The 17,710-nt window shown below is 46.3% G+C and overlaps 1 protein-coding gene across 1 annotated transcript; it reads left to right on the plus strand.

Moving 5' to 3' along the window:
- The first annotated feature begins 407 nt into the window (after positions 1 to 407).
- REC8 (REC8 meiotic recombination protein) lies at positions 408 to 17,446 on the plus strand. Its single transcript, XM_025171879.1, has 19 exons — positions 408 to 463; positions 569 to 637; positions 1,838 to 1,980; positions 2,488 to 2,563; positions 3,164 to 3,278; positions 3,960 to 4,041; positions 4,890 to 4,966; positions 5,085 to 5,220; positions 6,090 to 6,153; positions 8,117 to 8,208; positions 8,706 to 8,803; positions 8,929 to 9,072; positions 9,314 to 9,380; positions 12,279 to 12,403; positions 15,113 to 15,161; positions 15,280 to 15,340; positions 15,452 to 15,562; positions 15,857 to 15,963; positions 17,131 to 17,446. Exons 1-19 carry the CDS (start codon positions 408 to 410, stop codon positions 17,220 to 17,222), a joined length of 1,764 nt encoding a protein of 587 aa, XP_025027647.1. The 3' UTR covers positions 17,223 to 17,446.
- Positions 17,447 to 17,710: the final 264 nt, after the last annotated feature.

Below are 17,710 nucleotides of genomic sequence, written 5' to 3' on the forward strand. Positions count from 1 at the left end.
TCCTAAAAATCTCCACAATCCTACTTTTCAATTTTTCATTATTTAGCATTTCCTTTAATTAATTGTGTACTGACCTGAATGTTGATTTAAGGCCTAATTCACAATGAAATAATTTAATTTTATGGGGAGGAAAAAGTGCCTGTCTTAATTTTGATGCTGTGTCAAACTAAGACATTGAGATTACTTGATTTCTGAGGTCAAACTCCCTTGACTCTAAGAAACAAACTTAAATATATCTATTAATAAATTTGAATAAATATATAAATAAAATAATAAAATAAATCTATAGAATTAGAATTTCTGAAAAAGGGCCACCCTTTTTGGAGGAAAGCAACTCCCCCCCAAAAGTTTACAGTGTCTAAAAGTCTCACAAGTTGTTATTCTTAAAAAAGAATACTGATTCCATCATGTTCTACTATCCCAATGTTTTGCAACGCCATACTGGATGCTTTGCTACGATTTGGTAATTTCCTTTGTTGGGAATTGAGGTGTTGGGTGCAGTAGAATAGTGTTGCACATGGATCAGGGCTCTTAACCCCCCTAAATGACAAACCCGTGTGCCCCACAGGTTGGCAGCGACTGGCGCGGGGAAACTCCTAAAGCGGGAATACCTGAAGGTCAATGTTCCACAAACATGGTGAGTGAGGGGTGAATCCCCTAAAAGAGGATTTGAGATCTGTTGGGCAGATGAAGTGTTTTTTTATTATTATTATTATTATTATTATTATTATTATTATTATTATTATTATTTCTTTTAAGAGGGCAGGTTCGGTGAAAGGCACTGCAATCCGGTTGCCAGATCTGGGATGCAGAACCATCAATGACCATTGAGGGCAGCAGAGAGGGACACAATAGGGACGGTTTGCTGCCATCTGGAAGCCATCTGATTTTGCAGCCTAGATCCGGTAGCCCTAGGCCAGTGATGGTGAACCTTTTGGGCTCAGCGTGTCAGAAATTCAGAAAATGCCTGACTTGACTCTGCTGGCGTGTCACTACCCCCACCCCCCCAACAAAAGAAAAACAATTCTTTACATATTGGTTTATTTTTTAAAAATGCAGTCCAATCCTGTGCGGTGCTATGTATTATATAAAGAAATGCCAAATCATTACAAAAATGAAATACGAGTAAAACGAACTCTGTTTCTTTGGTAACTGAAACAGGGAGAACAGTTATTGGGTGTTGGTGAATGCTGGTGTGTCACCCAAAACCTTGTGGCGTGTCACCTTTGACACGTGAGTCATAGATTTGCCATCACCACCCTAGGCTGTAATGTGCTATGTGTTTGCACGCTGTCAACTTTAAATTTAGTGGCTGGAGGTGAAGGGGTGTGTGTGTGTGTGTGTGTCATCCAGTGCACTGGAAATATGCAGACTGTTCCAAGAGCTAATTCATGGCTGACAGCTCCCAACATTCTGGTTCATCGATAAATCCAGCCAGATGCTGTCACATCTGGCTTTCCTGAAATGTCTCTTCAGCTTCTTTTCATCTTCTCCCTCCATCCTTTCCAAAAGAGGAGAACAAAGAACCAGGTTACTAGTTGTTCCACCAAGGTTGTGTACGTGCATTCCAGGTTCTGTAATGGTGCCGCTTTTAACGTGCAATACTTCCTAAAAGCTCAAGTTACTAGTGCTTAAGAAAACCTGAAAGGTGGTCTAGATGTAGAGTACTGTATCTATCAATAGTGCCATTCTTCCTGGGCTCACAGGCTGTGTTCAGCTCCAGTGACTTAACTTTGGGGTTGTCCCCGAAGCAAAGACGCGGAAAGGAGGACGGGATGGATCAGTGAGGAAAAACAGAGAGGCTGATGGGAATATCTTTATTTCCTTCTTTCTACAGTGAGGAGATCATGGCGTTCATTCTGGTCCGTGTCCCGCCACCAGTTCCTGGGGCACCCCGGCCCCGATTCTCACTCTACCTCTCTGCTCAGCTGCAATATGGCGTGATCCTGGTCTACAGTCGCCAATGTCAATATCTTGTTGGTAGGATTCCATCCAAACCACCTTTCCCTTTTGTTCCTTCCTAGAACAGGTTTCTCCTTCTTTCAGAAAATCAGGAGGCATCGGGTAGCACCTCTTCCAACTAACACGTTTTATTAAAAGGCAGAAGCTTTTGTGAGTTACTTATCAGATACATCTCACAAAAGCGCCTGCTTTTTAACAAAAGTTGCTAGCCTAAATAGATGTTACTAGGTTCTGATAGACTAACATAGCTTTCTTCCTACAAAGTCCTTCTTTACAATAACTCCAGGATGTTGGTTTTTTAGTGGTCGGGCCCAACCCATTTGGAAGATGCTAGGTCGGGGAATTTAAATGAGAACCGTGCCTGTATTTGTCTTTCCTGCATGTATTTTCCTCCGAGGTTTTCCAAAATTCAGGGGTACCACTGATGATATGTTTATTTCAACCATTTGGATTAAGGAAATAGGAAGTATTGCTTCCAAGTTGGTATTATTCACCTTGTTCCCAGTTCTGAATTTTTCTTTCCAGAGGAAATCCAACACACCCTGGAACGCCTCAGCCGAGCTCATCAACAGATAAGGATTGATTTGACGGATCTCGAGCAGTGAGTGATGGAGATTTTGCCTGACTTAGATTTGTAGGTGGACTTTGAACAAGTTGGTCTCTTTTTGGGCCACAATTTCCAATTCTGCAAAATAATATTTATTATCAGAGTGATCCCTCGTGGAAATAGGGAGGTAGACACATCTTTCAGACTCAGTTTCTCAGCCATGCTGAGTGCGAAAATCCTTGGGATGGGATTTATGGGAGAAAGTTAAGGTCAGAAGATTCCCCGTGGTTGTCAAGGCATTTCAGAGTCGCTGAGTGAATAAGGACATTTGATCTGAAAATCACACTAACAAAAGGGGGACTGTTCAGCCTTCTTCCTCCCTGATCACTCTGGAATGCATGTTATTTGCCTCCCTGTTTGTAGGGAAGATGGTTTAAAACAGCCTTCTTCAGCCTGGCATCCTGCAGATGTGTGGGTTTACACACCCATCATCCCCAGTTAGGGGTGCTGCTGGAGAGATGATGGATCTTGTAGTCCTTCAACCACCAGGCTGGGGAAAACCCAGCTTAGAACGGTTCAGGGAAAGTAAAAGGCCCGTGACTTTTTAGGATTCCTCAGGAAGTTGTTAATTCTTTCTGTTCTTCCCAACTCCAGACCGGGGCTGCTCCTCCCCGATCAACTGGCCCTGATGGAAGCTCTGGAGGAAGCTCCTGATCCCTTTTTTGGCATGATGGAGCCTGTGCTGCCCAGTCCTTTATCCATCCCTCATGTAAGATGATCTCTCTTCTTGGAGGTGCTGAGGGCTGTTCCTCCCCACCCCGATGCCCTAACCACGTCTGGCGTCCTGGATCAGGGCCGCAAGCACTTCTAGCTCACATGCCGCCTCTTGGAAGGCTGGGCCTCTCCAGGTGAAGGGGAAGTCCCCTTCCCATTGACCTCAATTCGCATCACCTAGTTTTCTTGGCAGCAGATGGAAGAAAACAGTTTGCCAGCTGTTTTCTTCCGGGATATTGCTTTGCACTTCCCTGTCCAGCCTACAGTCCCAAGTTTTCCGGGTAAGTCTCCCACCCAACCACTAGCTGGGCTTGTTCCTGCTTAGCTTCCAAGCCCTGACAAGGCCAGCCAGCTACTGCTACTTGTTTGGATTGAAAATGCTTCTTTGTGTTGAGCTCAATTTATAGGTACGACTGTGGCACTTTCATGACAACAATGCAGAAGGGGTTTAGGATGGACTTTTTCTAGATATTTTATTTCCCAGTGTAGCCTGCAATGGTGGGGTTTCCTGGTGGTCTCCCATCCAAATACGAACCACTTCTGGCCCTGATTAAGTCAGCAAAGGTCATCCAGCTGGTCCTACCCTGAGCTGGAAAAACTCCCGCTTGAAATCTTGAGCCACGTGAATCCAATTCCTGGCGCAATATAAGGCTGATCGCCCCTCCTATTTTCCAAGATCCGAGACATCTTGGAAGCGCCGACTCCTGAAAGAAGCCCTCCGGAACGACCTCCTCCATCCGTCCCACCTCGAAGGGCAGGTGAGGCCGAAACTCCGGGGCCAGGAGTGCGGTTTGGGGTGGGAAGGCCTCTTATCAACAGGCCAACATCTGCCTCCCTCAACAGCTACCAGTTTGCCTTGCAGGAAGGCGGTAAACCCGCAGATACACGTCCTGCCAACCGCGCTACTTGAAGGAGGATGTGGTGACTCTCACCTCATTTACGCAGAATGATTTTCTGCTGTTCAGCTCAGCTGCGGCTTGAAACTGAAACTGCCCAGAAGCCTCTGTTGTTAACACAATGCAAGTGTGAAAGCTTCCAAAAGCCTCCTCTGGCTGCAGCTTTCAAAGGATTGTAGGAACATGTAACATTTGCAGGAATTAATGCGCAGGGGCAATTGTTGCGACCCAAGCCCCTTTCCTCTGCAGATGGAAAAGAGCCCGTCATTCTTTGCTTTTCCAGAGCCCATCTGTTCTCTGCAGCTTCTGGCTGATACTTTTCAAACTTGCCAAGGGCCGCAGAAAGAGGCCCTTTCCTTCTGTTTGCTCATCGCCTGCCTCTTCAACTGTGTAAGGGCCATTATACAGAACGAGCCCAGTAGAAATTCTTCGGCGGTAGTTTACCTTATAATCATTTGCGGCAACAAAAACAAAAATAGAAAATCACAGAACCTTTCGGCTCGCCGAGGATGACCAATGCACACGTTACCATGCCGTAAATGAAAACAACTCTGTGTGAAGATTCACTGGCTTCGCACATCCAATTATTTATTTTTCAGCATTTTTAGAGAATGGCATTTCTGTTGTAGTTAGTTTCCATGGCTCTAAGGGAAGGGAGAGCGTGAGTTTGCATAGTCAACCACTAATCTCCAAATCCTGTTGTTCCAAAGGAAAACCAGTCATCACAGTCTCTCCTGAAGCGATCACGCTCAAAGAATCCGAGCCCATCACCTTGCTGAAAATTGAAGTAAGCCCTCATGCCGGGAGGTGGGGAAGAGGCGGACAAGAACGACCTGATCCATAATGTCAGGGAGGGAGAGAGACCAACACAACAGATCCATGGCAGCTTCTTCTGCCTGCCTTAGGGTGAGCAAGATCTCCCTGAAATCACAGCTGGAGAGATCGACTTGTTGGTGGAGCAGGAAGGATTCCTGGTGCCCGGGGCAGAGGAGGGACCACTGTCCCCTCAAGTTGCTTTCAAGAAAAGGCGTGTGGAGGAAGGTGAGTGGAGAGAAGGAGAGGACCCCATCAGACTTGGTGAGACTTTTAGGTTGGTTCTGAAACTCAGGAACATTTGAGAACATTAGATCTACCAATGGTCAGTGGCCTCTGTTGTTTTCTGAAATCCCCAGGACGGGAGAGGGGAGGCCATGCTTGAAATCCAGTGAGGGTCTCTGGTTCACCTTTAAGATCTTTGCAAGAAGGTGGGACCTGGGCATTAGGAGAGCAGGGAAAATCAAGCTGATGAGTCTGGAGTTCTATCTCAGCAGGTCATCTTGAGGACATCAGCCACTTTGAACATCCCAGCCCTGCAGATATGTAGTTCCCCTCATCCTTTAACTACCAGGGTTTGGGGTTGGGAGCCACCACAACTGAAGATCCCCTGGTTGGGAAGGGCTGGTCTGTCCCATCTCCATACTGAGTACAGAGAGGAAGGGTGGAAGGAGAGAGATTGTTCCTGTTTCCTCTCATTGGGGGACTTGCTCAACTTTCGCGAAAGTTTTTCTGGAGGCTACGAACATTTGTGAACAGAGAGAAAAAAAGCATGCCTTTGTTACAGGATTCTGTAGAGTGGTTACAACAGTGTTTCTCAACCTTGGGAACTTTAAGATGTGTGGACTTCAACTCCCAGAATTCCCCAGCCAGCCATGCTGGCTGGGGAATTCTGGGAGTTGCAGTCCACACATCTTAAAGTTCCCAAGGTTGAGAAACACTGGGTTACAGTATGGGTCCTCTCCCTGCCCATTTCCAAAGTTTCTTCTAACTTCCCAATTACCTCCCTATCTCATTTTTTAGCTCCCCTGCCCACATTTCTTCCTTGGTTCACGAGTGTGGTTGCACTTTTTCCCTTTCACTCTTTTTTTCCCCAGAATCTGTGGAGGAAGCCAGAGCACAAGAACCTTGGGTATCCTTGGGGCTGTCGCCTCCGACAGGGTAAAGGATGGGACTTGGAGACTTCTCTTGACGTTCCCCGTTGGGCTGTGGGTGAATCCGCGTATGCAGGCCCAGGGAGGGCCCAAAGGGAGGGGCAGGGCGTTGGAGAACAGGCAGAGAGAATGATTTGAAACTCGGAAGACTCGATCAAAGAGGCTTGAAAGGAGAAGGAGGAATCCCCCTGTGAGTTTATTTGTTTATTTATTGGATTTCTCTCCCGCCCATCTCCCCTACAATAGGGGACTCTGCACACACTCTTCCCGGTTTGGTTAGCGATCAAACCCTTGCAGCGGGCTTGTTGGATTTCAGAAGCCTATCCAGAAGCTATACTAAGGAATTTAAACTGTCTCTGGGAACTACTTACTTTTTTTTTTTTTTTTTGGGCTTGCCTAGCATGACTTTTTGAATTTATTTATTTATTTATTCGGTTTATATAGCCGCCCCTCTCAGACCAGTGACTCTGGGCGGCTAACAACAATAAAAACAGCCAACGTGAAAAACAGTACAGAAAATTAAACACGATATAAATGCAGCCAAGAGATCTTAAAAAAACGTTGGTATCAACACAACCATGAACCTTCACACCCTCGGGGCCCCAGGCCCAGGCACAAAGCCAGGTCTTCAAGGCCTTCCGAAAAGCCAGAAGGGTCGGGGCCATCCTAATCTCAGGAGGGAGGATGTTCCAGAGGGCAGGCGCCACAGCAGGAAAGGCATATCTCCTGGGTCCTGCCAGCCGACATTTTTTATTTATTTTATTTTATTTATTTATTTATTGGATTTCTCCCCCCGCCCATCTCCCACACAATAGGACATTCCTTGGCTGATGGGACCCGGAGCGTGCCCATCCTGCCAGACCGAATTGGACAGGTAGAAACAACTGGGAAAAGACGGTCCCTCAAGTAACCTGGTTCCAAGCCATGAAAGGCTTTGTAGGTGACAACCAGCACCTTGAATTGCACCCGGAAATACACCGGCAACCAGTGCAGCTCCCGGAGCAGTGGTGTTACATGTGCCGAGTAGTCAACACTATTTACCACCCGGGCAGCTGCATTCTGTACCAGCTGAAGCTTCCAGATGCTCTTCAAGGGCAGCCCCACGTGGACTGCGTTGCAATAGAATTTGGTGGCCTGGGGCTCCAGTTTACCCCAAAATAAATTTTAAAAGCAGTCTCTTCTCCTCTCCTGTACTACTTCACAGCCACAATCAGCCTCCCCACATCTGAGGTTGGATGTCTCTTCTGTGACATCTGTGCCTGTGTGGGAGTGCCCCATCTTGTACTGGCCATGGTGGTTTTGATTTCTGGGAGCTGAAGTCTAAACATGGGGTGGGGAAACATGCTTTCAATACCCACCCCCTCCGCCAATCGCTACAACTTATAACTGGGGTGTCTCAATTGCAAACTGGTCTCCACCAGTCTCTTTTCCTGTTCCTTTTCCACAAGAAACGCCATGAGCTCCCCGGGCGCCGTTTACATTATTCACATATCAAAAATCATATATTCGCATTATTCAAACATCTCTTGTCCCTTGAAGCTTGTCAGCCATGGCCAGCCCCACCTCCTGTATGCCACAGGCCCTTATTCTGGAGACAAAATGAAACAAGAAAAATGGGCATTTCATTACTTCTTTTTTTTTAGAATATAAATTCTATTAAATTTCCAAAAGGTTAAAATACAGGAAGGTCAAAAAAGAATAAAAGGAAGGAAGAAAGAAAGAAAAGAAAAATCAGTAAAGAAAAAACATGAAAAAGGAAGAGTAGCTTCTGACTTTCCTTGGTACGGGTATATAAATACTGTATATTCACCTCTTACTCTAGTATCTAAACATTTACATAATAAAAATAATTTGTAGTCTAGCATTCAAAAAATTTCATAGAATCCATCTATTTCCACAATGCATATGTTTTGTACAAGATATTTCTATAGGTATAACATGGCATTTCATTTTTTTGGTGGGGGAGGCAGGATTGTGGAGGAGACATTGGCTGTGAAAGAAATGGGGCTGCTGCTGAGAGAAGAGACCCAGCCCTCTGTCAGCGTTCCTCTGCAGCCTTTGGGTGAGTGGTCTGCGTCCCTTGTGGGAAAGAGGCCCGGCTGGGGTGGGAGGGCAAAGAGCGTGATCTGTGGAGCCCCATTCAAACAAACTTTCACTTGGACTTGACTCAAAGATGGCCTGATTCTATGAGAACGGTATATAATTTGTGAGCAAAAACTCCCAGATTTAATTTGCTGCAAGATCTTGAATAGTTTTGATACCTCTGAAACCCAAACTCCATGTGCTCATTGTTCAGCTTCACAAACCACCCGATATACGTTATATGGAATAAAACCTGCACACATGTGTTGGGATTGGGCTAAGGCACCAGGAGGATGTAACCTTCCGTGCTCAGTTAGGCAGGACATTTTTTTCTCTGCCTGTGATCTTGCCTCTCCTGGGAAAATCCTATTAGCTCTGATGTGCTTTATGTGGGCAAGAAAAACATGGTTGTTTTCCAAACGCCTTGGGTAAACTCATCATTGCTTTCATTAAGGAAGCATTGCTCCTTATCTTTAGAGATTACTCCTCCAGCACAGGAACCGAAGTTCCCACCTTCTCCCCGTTCACCCAGGATTAGCCCCAAGATAAAGCGACCCGCCCCGTTGAGTCCTGAGGTGAGAGAAAAAGAGGGTGGGAAGGTGGGTCCTTCTCCCACTCAAAATGAGCCGAGGCTGCCCACAAGAGGGACGTCGTACAAGCTGCTCGGGGTCATGCCAAAAGTTCTCTCGTGTTTTTTCAGCTCCGTCTGCCTGAATACGAGCCGTCTCCGCCACGCCCCTCTAAGCGGCGAAGGCAGCTGCGTTTCATGGATGTTGTGACCCAGATTTCCCGGGAAGATTTCCAGAAACAGATTGCGGATCCCCACACACAGTGCCAGCCACTGGTAGATGTTCGATACAGGGAGATGTGGGCTTCACATGTGCCTGGAAAGCCACTTCCCCTCCTGTTGAGTTTCTTCTCTCCACTGTCAGAAGTCAGGGGAGTTTTGCTTCAGGGTTGTAGGTTTATTCACAGCCAAAAGAAAAGAGTGTTCCAAAATCTTGTCTCCCACCTCAGTCGGGTGAATTCCCTTTTCATCACCCCCTTACATGTTAATGCTTGACTTCTCCCTGCCATTTTTTTAGGAGATGGTACTCCTGCCAGCAAAGAGATTAAAGACTCCAGCAGAGCTGCTGGGCAACCCGACATATGGTAAATGAACCTCCCTGTCTCTGTGATTCCCCAGGCAGTTCTCTTCCCCTCCTGTACTTTGCGGGAGGCAAATGTTTTGTCTCACATCAATGCCCCAGAATAATTCAGGACCTTGCCTGACAGGTGGGAATGAACACAGACTTCTTTCCCTCCTTTAGGACCTGGCTTGGACTGTGCGTACTATTGTACTAATCGACTGGTTCAAATCTAAATATAGGGTGGCATTAATCCTGCTCAGTTCCAGTCTTGAACTGAATTGCCCCCTTCAGCCTGCAATGAAAGAAAAGACAAATTATCTAGCAAGCTGGGTTCTCAAACCACAGGACCCCTGCGTTGTCACTTATTTCAATGAACCTTAGATGGCTTATCTCGGCGTAAGAGGCTGCACCAGGCTCTTCCTGTTAAGGTCCGCAGCTTCAGTTAGGCTCTTGGGTGGATCGAAAGTGATAACCTTTCTTTTTGTTCGCTTCATTTGCAAAATTGGGCTGGGGTGGATCAGCCTCAGGATTGCTAATAAACATAGAACAAAGTGCGCTGGGTCAAAGTCAGCTTTCCATCGTTGGCTAAAACAACACAGAACTGAGCTATGATGAAAAATGAATGCAGGTTTGACCTAGGAAGCTCAGTTCTGGAATCGGTTCTGATTTCTGGTGCCACCATTGATCAGCTTTCAGTAAAAGTGAAACGACAGTAATAAAGGGTTGATAACATTAAAAGCATGGGTGGAGGACAATGTGTGGGTTGTTGTTGGTTGAAACTGCTTGGAAGCAGCTTCCGAGAAACCTGTCAGAGGTCATGGTGCAAAATCAAACTGTTCTGAGTTAAAATGAGATTTTAAGCAACGGTCTGCCTAGTTCGTGTTTCCCAACTGTAGCGATTTCCAAGTGTGCGTGGACTTCAATTCCCAGAATTCCACAGCCAGCGCTGATGGGCTGGCACAGCTGGTGCAGCTGGCTGGAGCCAGAGAAACCTCATTTTGTCCATCTTAGTTCATGGTTGCTCCTCTTCGAGCCCCTTTACTCTGCACTGCGAATTCCTGGAACGATCATGTGGTTGCCATTATTGAAGATCTGGAACCAGTAGACCCAAGGCCAGCTCCCTTTTTCCTTTTGTAGATAAATTAGCTAGAAGTTTTATATACCAGCCTTATCAGCTAGGGAAAGATAGAAGGGAAGAGGCTGTAACGTTTTAGCAAGGAGCCCACCTCTTGGGGGGCTGCTCTGCCCAACTAGCGGTGTGAATAATTTACTGCTTATTGCCCACTGCTTATAGTTCAAACGATCATGTGCTTTTGTTTTCACCAGTGTATAAAGGCTATACTAATTTGTGTAGGGGGGGCTCTCAATTTGTGACTTGGGTCCCGAGAGTGCCTCTTTATTGCCGTACAGAATAAACAGGTTGCAATTTCCCCCATTTGTGTGTGATTTTGGCTCTTGCGTCCTAGCATTTGACTGGCCAAGCCATGGCTTGGCCAACAGTCCTGGCCATTCCTGAGAATTCTGTCTGGGAATTGTCATGGTTGGGTAGAACTGAAGGCTCTCTGGGTGCAAACCAGAGAGATGTGGTCAGGGATGTCCACAGGTGTGGTCCAACAAGTCAAAATGGCAGCTGCAGTGGTGCAGTGGAAGCTCTGCCTGCTTTTTATGTGCATTCCCAGCCAACGTGACATGGTTTCCGTGGTTTGACTGGATCTAACGTGACCTGGAATTTTAGGGTTCATTTTTAGCTGTTTACTAAAGGTGATCTTAGCATATTAGCATGGCAGTCTAGGCCTCTCGTTTAGGTTTGGGAAACCAGGTTTTTCCTTGGAGCCAAAAGCCATTTCCTTTGATGCATGAAAACTAGCCTTTACAGAAACTAAACAATAAGGGTGCATTCTGAAGTCCTTGAGGGTGGCAAGTGTTAAAGAACAAGCCCGGGTGGGAAAGAAGGAGATGCAACATATTTTAAGGGTGTCTCTCTTTTCTCACATCAAATCAGCATCTTTTATTATTTGATTTGTTGCTTTCTGATGCATCACACGTATCGAATGCATGTATCATTTGTTTCTCTGCTCCATATAAAGACTAGGCTCCCCTTAATAAAATGGTTTTTCCTTTGCCTGAAATACCTGTGGTTCATATTGTGGTGGGGAGGGGGCAAAAAAGCCACTTTGCAAAGACATAGTGTCTCTCTCTCAAATTCAGGGACTAGGTTCTTTCCAACTCCACACCACTCGGGTGCCTGAGTTTTAAAGGCAATGCTAACATAGCTATTCCACAATCTGTCCCCTCCAGATGTGTTGAGACTCTCGTTCCCAGAATTCCCTGGGTAGCCATGCTGGCATTGGAGTTGAAGGAGCTGCCACCAGGGTGGGAAAGGTTTAACATCTCTGGTGGGCATTACAGGTAGTCCTCACTTAATGACTGCCCTGTTTAGTGACCATTTGAAGTTATGACGGTGCTGAAAAAGCAACTTTACGACTGTTCCTCGCATTTACCATGGTCACAGCATCCCACAGTCACGCGATTGCCATTCAGGTGCTTCACAGCTGCCTTCCAACAAGCAGAACCAATGGGGAAGCCAGCAGTAAAATCACAAGTTGTGGTCATGTGATGTCTCGCTTAACAACCACGGGTGATTTGCTTGACAACTGCAGTGGAAGTGAGGTCGTAACCCTGTTGCGGTCATGGAATGTCTTGCTTAACAACCATGTCACTTAGTGACGGAGTTGTCAATCCCAGTTGTGGTTGTTAAGCGAGGACTACCTGTATTTTGAGAAAAGCAGCTCTGGGTTTTTTGGAGGGGAGATGCCAGCTCAAGGGTGTTGGAATTTAAGCCCCTACACCTCCCTTTTCAGCAATAAAACAGCACCTTTGCCCTATTAGCCCACCCATGCTGCTTTTTTTCTTTGATCAGGATGGATGCACCCCACTCTCCATGGCTTCTGGTCCCGCTGCGCCCACGTCCAGCAGGTGAACTATGCCAAGCAACGATTCGCTGAGGAGGAAGCGCGAAGAGCTGAGGTCCCCAGTGAACTTGAGGTAAAAATTCAGACTCAAAATCTCTCAGCAGCTGACAGGTGTGACAGTTTAGGGCAGTGTTTCTCAACCTTGGCCACTCTAAGTTGTGTGGACTCCAACTCCCACATGGCTGGCTGGGGAATTCTGGGAGTTGGAGTCCACACAACTTAGAGTGGCCAAGGTTGAGAAACACTGGTTTAGGGACTAGCAATCCACCTCTTCTCAGTCCCCATTTGGAGCAATTAATGAGGATCAGGGCCTTCCGTGGAGAAGTCACCCAGCAGACAAGATGCTTGAAGGTGGGGCCTGGCGGGCCTCAGTTTCTCCTTGCCTCACTGTACGGGATGGTTGAGGCCCCTGCAGAGAAAAGTCATGAGTTCATGAGCAAGCTGGAAGGCGTTCAACTCCTTTTTTAGTGAGAACTTAACCGTAATCATAAGTGTTCCCAGAAAATCAAGGAAGCAAAAATCCCCAGTACATTTCTTTGGAAGCTTGGGTGCCAGTTAGCAATTTTGAATTCTGAGTCCTCGGTCTAACACCCACCAATCTATGCACGGCCTTCCCCGCTTTAGAGCACAGCTGGGGCGGGAGTGGGGAGGGAAGAGGAAGATGTTGCCGTCTGTCTGTGGTCACTTCTTCCTGTCGGTGGTGCCTTTCATGTGTGAACCCATGGCATCTATGTGCTGAAAGTTGCTGACAGCAAGAGCGTTCCCCGTGATGTCTACATGCAGAAATAACCGTGTAAAGCATCTTTGCCACAATATCTGGGGGGGGGGGGGGAAGAAGATCCGCCCGAAGGGTATTTCACCTTTTGATCTCCTGACTGTAGCCAGATTAGCACTTTTGCCAGGGTTTGCTGAGTTCTGTGCCTAAGTTAGGGCATTGCCTATTAATCGGGTGTAACCAGCTGGAATTATGAGTAAGGCACAAGGATAGGCCTGCTTCCAGCTGCCTTTTTCCTGGAAACCTTGCATGGAAGATGGCCTGATGCAAGAGCAGATCGGCCGATGAATCGTCTTTTTGGGATGTGATCTCCCGACAGATGAAACTGTAGCTTCTGACCTCTGCGCCAATGCATTTGCAGAGGGTGGGGTGGGGTGGTGATTCTGCCACCTGGGGTTCCGGTGGCTTGAGGGTGACGTTTATTTTCCTTCTGTGGAATCAAAACTCAGGACCCAAAAGCAAATGATCAAGGCTTCGCTGCGGTGTTTATTAAACAGTATGTACTGGAGGGGACCCCACCAAGGGATAGTGAGAGACACCCCTTGCAGACAAAAGAGATGCGCTGATATTTATACATTTCAGAAAAGGGGGAGGGAAAAACCATGCATACATACATATTCATATGATGGTGCAGGCATACGTAAGTAATAGGTCTGGAGTTATTTCCTGCCCTCTGCTATCAATTTCAAAGAGAACTATTGTTCTAAAAGAAAAGAAACAGATCAGAGGGAGTGGCGGTTTAGAGTGCCAAAATGCTAGGACAGATTCATGAATTGGCATGGGAATGCTCTGATAAAATTGGTGTAAGCCAGCTCCAAGGCTATTTCAAATTCCTTATGCTGCAACTGAATTTATGCGTCCCCATCTGGAAACTTATTTTCCTCACACTTTTATTCAGCAATGGGAGAGCAGAGAAAGATGTTCTTATCAGGAAACCTAGCCCAAATAGCCACTTGTTTTTTCTTTCATAAAAATATTGTGTGTTAACACAGAAGCAAATCACTGAGTTTACAAAATACAGAGAGCAGCAGTTGGTGTAGTGGTGAAAGGGCTGGCCTAGAAACCAGGAGACTGAGTTCTAGGCCTCCTTTAGCCATGAAAGTCAGCTGGGTGACTCTCTCTCAGCCCAACCTACCTCACAGGGTTGTTGTTGTAGGGAAAATAGGCAGGAGTATTTGGTATGTTGGCTGCCTTGAGTTGACCTATTATCTATCTATCTATCTATCTATCTATCTATCTATCTATCTATCTATCTATCTATCTATCTATCTATCTATCTCAGGAATAATAATAGTATTATTAATAATAATTCAGTGATGGCTGCTTCCAGTTTCAGAGACAGTCTCAATGGAGGTTGATCAATAGCCATTGATGCACTTAAGCTTCATATTCAGAGTAGTTTATCTCTGTGTTTTTCAAACTTGGCAAATTTAAGATGTGTGGACTTCAACTCCCAGAATTTCCCAGCCAGCATGCTGCCAAGTTTGAAAAACACTGGTATAGAAGATGCTGTAACAACAGGAAAAGGCTGCCTGTCAGATCAGAAGCTTCCTGGAAACAGCTGATTTGTCTCTATTGGAAGAAACAGGATATTGAAATACAAGGTCCATCAGTCTTGTTTGGGTGGAAATCCTGGTCTCCCAGTGATCTGAGCAAAATGCTGGTCTCCAGGTCAAGGTTTGCATCTATAAACCAGGAATCCTAAATTGAACAATAGGGAGCATTCCCTAAACTCAGTCTTCCAGTCTTCAAAGCTCCCCTGTTTTGCCTGCTTCCCACCTATTCCTTCCTTCAAATGCTCACTCCCCCCTTAAAGGATCCATCGCATGACAACTAAGTCAATAGAACGTCCATGAACATCTGTGACATCACAGCAAGTCAGCCAATCGAAGCTAGGAGGTTGGTGCTTGCTTCTGGTAGCAATTTATTTAACCTCTTGGACCATTTTTGCCTTTGGCTCACTGTTCCTTGTCCATGAGGCTTGGTGTTCTCTCTTTCCTCCTGCAGGAGTTGCGAGCAGCTGAAGAACCAAGTGGGCCTCCTGTGGGCTCCTCAGGTGAGTTCTTGGATTGACCTCTGGAGATCACAGGATACTGAGCTAATTCCTTCTCCTTCTTGTGCTCCAAAAGATGAAAAGTGGTCCCTTCTTGATGGAATTTTGGTCTTCCTCGCAGAAATATCCCTTGAGACAACTGAGGAAGAACCTCGTCCAAGCTTGGTGATAACCGAAGAGAGGTAAATCTCAGCTACGTGCCTGCCTGCCTGCCTGCCCCCAAGAAATGTTGCCTCTTGGGGCTGGGGAAACAAGCCTTCTTGGCATCTGATTCTTCCTTCTCTCCCCAACAGGATTCTGCTAGAACCAGAAGAAGGGATCTTGCCCGTTGTGCCCGAACTCCCTGAAATAAGTTTTGAGCTGCCCCTGGAGAAGGACGTGATCACCTTGGACTATGTCCGCAGGTAAGGTGAGCCCTCCCTGGCTCTTGCCGCTCCCCTGCTTCTAGAGGCAGAATTCCACCACTTCCCAGGAAATTCGGGTTTCCTTCTTTCAAATGTTTCAAAAACACTGTTCCTTCTAAAAATAAAATGAAGAGCTTTCTGTCCTTTCTCGAGAGGAAGCTGCTAAGGGAGCCTAGGAAGTGGCGGGAGAGAGGAGGAGATGGGGGAATCTCTTTTCTTTGGCACCTCATCTTGCTGTCCACACCCAAACCCTCTTTGGCATTAGGGCAAACTTCTCCTCTGATTTCCTGGCAGGTTGGTTGCAGCCAGACTGGAACAGGTTGGAGAGATCGATTTTGATCAGTTGGTGCCCTTGACGGCTTCTCGGGCTGTTGCCAGCCGGTTTTTCTACATCTGTTTGGGTGCGTATGGTTTATGAAAAACATACTGAGGGTTGTTTTTCTTTCGTTTTTCCTGTGAGACAGGACAAATACAAAAGACCTGATGAAATAGGGAAGTCTGCATTAGGGGCACCGGTGGGGTGAGGGGTCAAATGAGCAAGATGGCTGCCACATCTGCATGACCAGCGTTCCGCCCCTTTGTATCGTGTGCTGCTCCTGGCCTGCATCACAAGCAGGCTTGGGTTTTGGTGTTAGTCCTGAACTGGGAGAAAGCTGTACTTTGGAGCAGAAGCTTCCTCCGTGTTGTCAGGCTTCACCCCAAAAGCAGGGGTGGAACCCCCTTAGAAAAGCTCTGAGAACTTCTGATGAGTATTTTTTACTGAAGAGAGTTAGCAAGTCATAATAACAACAGCGTATGCCACCCGACTCCCAGCGACTCCCGGCAACTGCTTTGTTTCAAGAATAAGATTATTCTAGAGAAACAGTACAGTGACTACAACTGGGCCCGGCAACTTGGTTGTTAAGCAAAGCGGTCGCAAAGTGAAACTGCGAATGTGCTTATGATCTTCCTTCAGCTTTCCTTTGCTGTACAGACCCGCGAAGGTCATAAATGAGGATTGGTTGCAGTTACTTTTCCATCAGTCATAACTGCAAATGGTCGCTAAAGGGGCAGTTGCTAAACAAGGACTACCTGTATTCAAATCCTCTTGTGTTTCCTACATAATAGACTGCTGGGGAGTTGCAGGCCCAGCACATTAGAGGGACAGATTAAGGGGTGGGAGTGAGGAATCCAAAGCTTCTTTGCTCTTGTCCCCTTAAAGCATCTTCTGAATGTCCAGGTTTTTTCACTGCAGGATGAAAAGCCATTACAGTCCACTTGGAAGTTGTCTGGCTGCCTTAAGGATCTGCAGATATATTTTTTAATTATTTGATAGACTTATGCTGCTTCCTTATTCAGCTACAGATGATTTTCCTATACCAAGCTGGGCCCAATCTTGCGAGTTGCAAGAAAAACAAACTTCTAGTCCACTAGTTATCTGTGCCTTGCAGCACACGGGTTGGGAAATGAGAAAGCGTTATCAGACTTCTTTTCCTATTGCCCTCCTGCAAGAACTGTTCAAACCTTTTTCTTTGACATCAATGTATGAAAATATTTTATTCTCCATACAGTGTCTTTCCTCTCCCTAGTTCTTGCTGCAGCTCAGATCCTGCACCTGGAGCAAATGGAGGCTTACGGTCCGATCACCATTAAACCAGGATCTCATTTCCCTCCCAGCTAATCGATTCTGCTCTGGATCTTGTGTAACTCATCAACCAGGGGAGCTTTGCTGTTCTGATACTGTGCCCCCCCTGCAAAACAGCTGCCTCCTTGGGTGAGGATTCAGGCTTGCTGGGAAGAAGCATTTTGTGTTTCAGGTGAAATTTTGGGTTAAACCAATGCATTTGCAGGTCTCGGTTATTTGACCTCCCCTTCTTTTTATAAATAAATCTGTTGAGTTTTAAATTGTGAGCGGAGACTGTCATTTTGAATTTCCAGTACAGATTTTTTTTAAAGAAACATAACTGAGCTTGGCGAAATAATTTTCAGTAACTTAGATTTCCCAGTCTCCCATCCAAGCTCTAACAAGGTCTGACCTTGCTTAGGTTTTGTGAGAGCAGTCACAAAAAGCTGAGAGTTGACTATCTGTTGCAGATCTCTCTGTAGCCTTTTCTCTCGCGCACCGTGCTGTCCACCATTTCTCCAACAGACGCAATTTGGCTGCCTGGG

This window comes from Python bivittatus, unplaced genomic scaffold (genome assembly GCF_059951505.1).
Source record: "Python bivittatus isolate LINGU-HERP-01145 unplaced genomic scaffold, Pbiv_v1 ctg000370_np1212, whole genome shotgun sequence".
Taxonomy (NCBI): domain Eukaryota; kingdom Metazoa; phylum Chordata; class Lepidosauria; order Squamata; family Pythonidae; genus Python; species Python bivittatus.

Coding starts and splice junctions, on each gene's coding strand:
- REC8 (XM_025171879.1), top strand. CDS start 408: ATGTTCTACTATCCCAATGTTTTGCAACGCCATACTGGATGCTTTGCT. Junction 15,162..15,279: donor GCCTCCTGTGGGCTCCTCAG/GTGAGTTCTTGG, acceptor TCTTCCTCGCAG/AAATATCCCTTGAGACAACT. Junction 15,964..17,130: donor GTTTTTCTACATCTGTTTGG/GTGCGTATGGTT, acceptor TCCTCTCCCTAG/TTCTTGCTGCAGCTCAGATC.